The sequence below is a fragment of the Sinocyclocheilus anshuiensis genome, unplaced genomic scaffold (genome assembly GCF_001515605.1).
Source record: "Sinocyclocheilus anshuiensis isolate Anshui unplaced genomic scaffold, SAMN03320099.WGS_v1.1 scaffold524, whole genome shotgun sequence".
Taxonomy (NCBI): domain Eukaryota; kingdom Metazoa; phylum Chordata; class Actinopteri; order Cypriniformes; family Cyprinidae; genus Sinocyclocheilus; species Sinocyclocheilus anshuiensis.
The window spans coordinates 478,692-481,859 of NW_015555703.1; the positions used below are offsets into that span (position 1 = coordinate 478,692).

The 3,168-nt window shown below is 37.3% G+C and overlaps 1 protein-coding gene across 1 annotated transcript in view; it reads right to left on the reverse strand.

Moving 5' to 3' along the window:
* Window positions 1-3,168, reverse strand: part of slc35a3b (solute carrier family 35 member A3b) — a 26,116-nt gene extending 22,948 nt beyond the window's left edge. The window contains exon 1 of the mRNA XM_016464575.1: window positions 3,101-3,168. Coding sequence (XP_016320061.1) covers window positions 3,101-3,115 — 15 coding nt within the window. The 5' untranslated portion in view covers window positions 3,116-3,168. The remainder of the gene's footprint in view (window positions 1-3,100) is intronic.

The following is a 3,168-nucleotide window of genomic DNA, read 5'->3' on the forward strand; positions in this document are numbered from 1 at the left end:
GAGAGAGAGAGAGAGAGAGAGAGACATCAAAGAGAGTTGATTAAAGCCTTATACCTTTTTATATGACATAAGATATGGAAACATTTGCATATACAGTGGATATAGAAAAGAATCTCCCCCCTTTAAAATAATCACATTTTCTTGCTTTGCAGCCTGAAATTAAGACAAACACAGTTTTTGTTTTAACCAGCCGTGTTTACTCAGTGCTACTTATAACATCCAAGTGAAAGATATAACACCAACATGCCAGAAATAAATAAATAAATTCAAAAATTAAAAATAAAACAGAATCACTAAGTTAGAAAAAGGATCACCCCCTTGTGTCAGTATTTTGTTGAACCACCTTTTGCTTTAATTACAGTCTTTAGTCTGTTGGGATATGTTTCTACTAACTTTGCACATCTAGACTTTACAATATTTGCAATATTTAAGACTTTAGTTCTTTGCAGAACTGCTCAAGTTCAGTGAAATTTGACTGTGAGTATTTGTGGACTGCAGTCTTCAAGTCATTCCTCAGATTTTCAGTGGGGTTTAGGTCTGGGGTCTGACTAGGCCACTGTGTGCTCAGTTTTGTTGTGTGCTTTGGGTCATTGTCATGTTTGAAGGTAAACCTTCTTCCCATTGACAACTTTCTGGCAGAGGGCAGCAGATTCTCCTCAAGAATTTGACTGTATTTTGCCCCACCCATAGTTGATTGTTTGCTTCATTTGCACTACACCAAGGACTGAAGCAGAGGGCAGCAGATTTTCCTCAAGAATTCGACTGTATTTTGCCCCATCCATTTTTCCTTGCGTTTTGGCAAAGCTCAGTCGTGACTGCATGTGGCCTTTCTTGAGGAGTGGCTTTTTTCTTGCAACCCTCCCATACAAGCCACATTTGTGGAGAATTTGTGATATTGTTGTCACATGCACACAATGACCACTCTTCGTCATAAACCCCTGCAGCTGCTTCAGAGTTGCTGTAGGCCTCTTGGTCACCTCTCTGACCAGTTTCCTCCAGCTCCTTCATCCAGTTTGGAGCGACGTCCTGATCCAGGGCGGGTCTGTGTTGTACCAAATACCTTTCACTTCTTAATAATAGATTTCACTGTGCTTCTAGGCATTGATAAAGCCTTTGAAATTTTTTTGTATCCATCTCCTGACTTGTGCCTGTCCACAACTTTATCCCGGAGATCTTTTGACAGTGCCTTGCCACAAATAGTTGATTGATTGCTTCAGTTGCACTACCAAGGACTGAAATGCTCCAGGAAAGCTCTTTTCATACTGAGCTAAAAATAAAATGAACACAGCTGATCACAGTTGAAACAAAGCCACTAGAAGGCAAGCCTGCAACCTTTAGCCAAAAAAGCGTAACGGCTAATGCTAACGCTTTGGCAGTACGTGGGAAAGTTGACCAGAGGCCGTTTTTTTTTTGTTTTTTTTATAAACAGCTTTTGTGAGGAAACAGCTTATCATTTAATGAATCAACAGCCCATCGGCTAATCTTGAATATGTTTTATAGTAAACAATACTTTTGGATTGAACTATTTTTAGAGTTTACACCGAAAAAAATGCCGTTTTATAAGAGAAGTCACTGACTTTTTGCGACAGGTGGGATTCAGCTTACGGCATTTCTCATTCATTCCTATGGTATCCGTAAACGGCGATTGAGTGTCGCACAACTCGGACTAAAATTCTATGATGTCAAGGCTGTAATGTGATTGGTTATTAAGGGACACGTGATCCAAGTTAGCCGTTACGCTTTCTCCAATAGTAAGTAATACAGACCCTCTCATCTCCCAATAGTAAGACAATCTCTGGTTGAAAGTCAAATGGCTTTGTGTGCCATCGAGAAGGTGATTAGTTACACCTGATTGAGTTTACAAGTCATTTTTAGGAGGGGCTGATCTTTTTCCAACTCAGTGATTCTGTTTTTTTATTTTTTGTTGGTGTTTTATCTTCCACTTGGATGTTATAAACTGCACTGAGTGAATACATTTGGATAAAACAAAAACTGTGTCTGTCTTCACTTCAGGCTGCAAAGCAACAAAATGTGATTATTTTAAAGCATTCTGGCACTCTCACACACTTACATTCTCCTTTCACATACATACATTTCTACCTCTTCCTGTTAAAGCACGAAGTCACTCTCAGACCAGGAAATACATGTGCAAGACTTGCTCAGCTCTTCCTCACAATTTTACAATGATGCTATTCAAAGTCATTCTGTTTTCTTTTCAAGTACATATTTTAAGTTTTTAATTGTAAAATATCATTATGGAACCTACGTGTTCTACAGATCTGTGTACAAGTGTGATGATACTGATTTTGATCGTATAGACACGGCTCAACACTAAGGAAATGTTCAACTGGCCCGGTGTGGCCAGTGGTTTAAATTTTTTACTTGCCCTGGCAAAATTTTCACAGGCCTTGCCACAATCAATCAATCAATCAATAAATCAATAAATAAGACTTATTGTTTTCATTGTTGACTGTAACACTGTATTGTAATAAATGATAACCATTTTGCACAAATAGGTACAATAGTTCAAAGATAAAACTGAAATGAACCATGCTTTTTCAGGTAGGTCTAACTCTATTCCAGTTAAGGATGCACTGATCAGGATTTTTCGAGGATCGATTCCAATTGCCGTTTTTTTTTCAAATGAGCCGATTCCCATACTCGTTGCCAATTTATTTCGTTTTTATTATTTTATTTATTTTTTTTACATTTATTAAATGTTTATTTTGCTCTGTTACTGGCCAAACTAACCTTAAACAAACAAACAAAAAAAATGCATTAATACAGATGAAAGAATTAACATCATTACTTGGTATAAACCCATAATGCATTACTAATGCAATTCTAATAGTTTTCTCATGCCTCCAAACCATTAGAGCATTATACATCACTAAATGATAATGGCCATGTTTGATTATTAACACCTCAAGGGAGACATCACAAAAATCATGTTTTAATTTTAAAATAAAAACTGGTTTTCACCATGAGAAAATGCCACCTACCATCAGCGCTCTCATATATCATGCCTTGAGAGTCCACGTCTTACAATATATATATACAGTAACTCTGATAATTTCACAGATCAATAATCCTCACTCACCCCAGTTAAAACCATCACAGCGCTGCCATTGCTGAGTTTGCATTCAGTCTTTTTGAGCAGCTGTATTT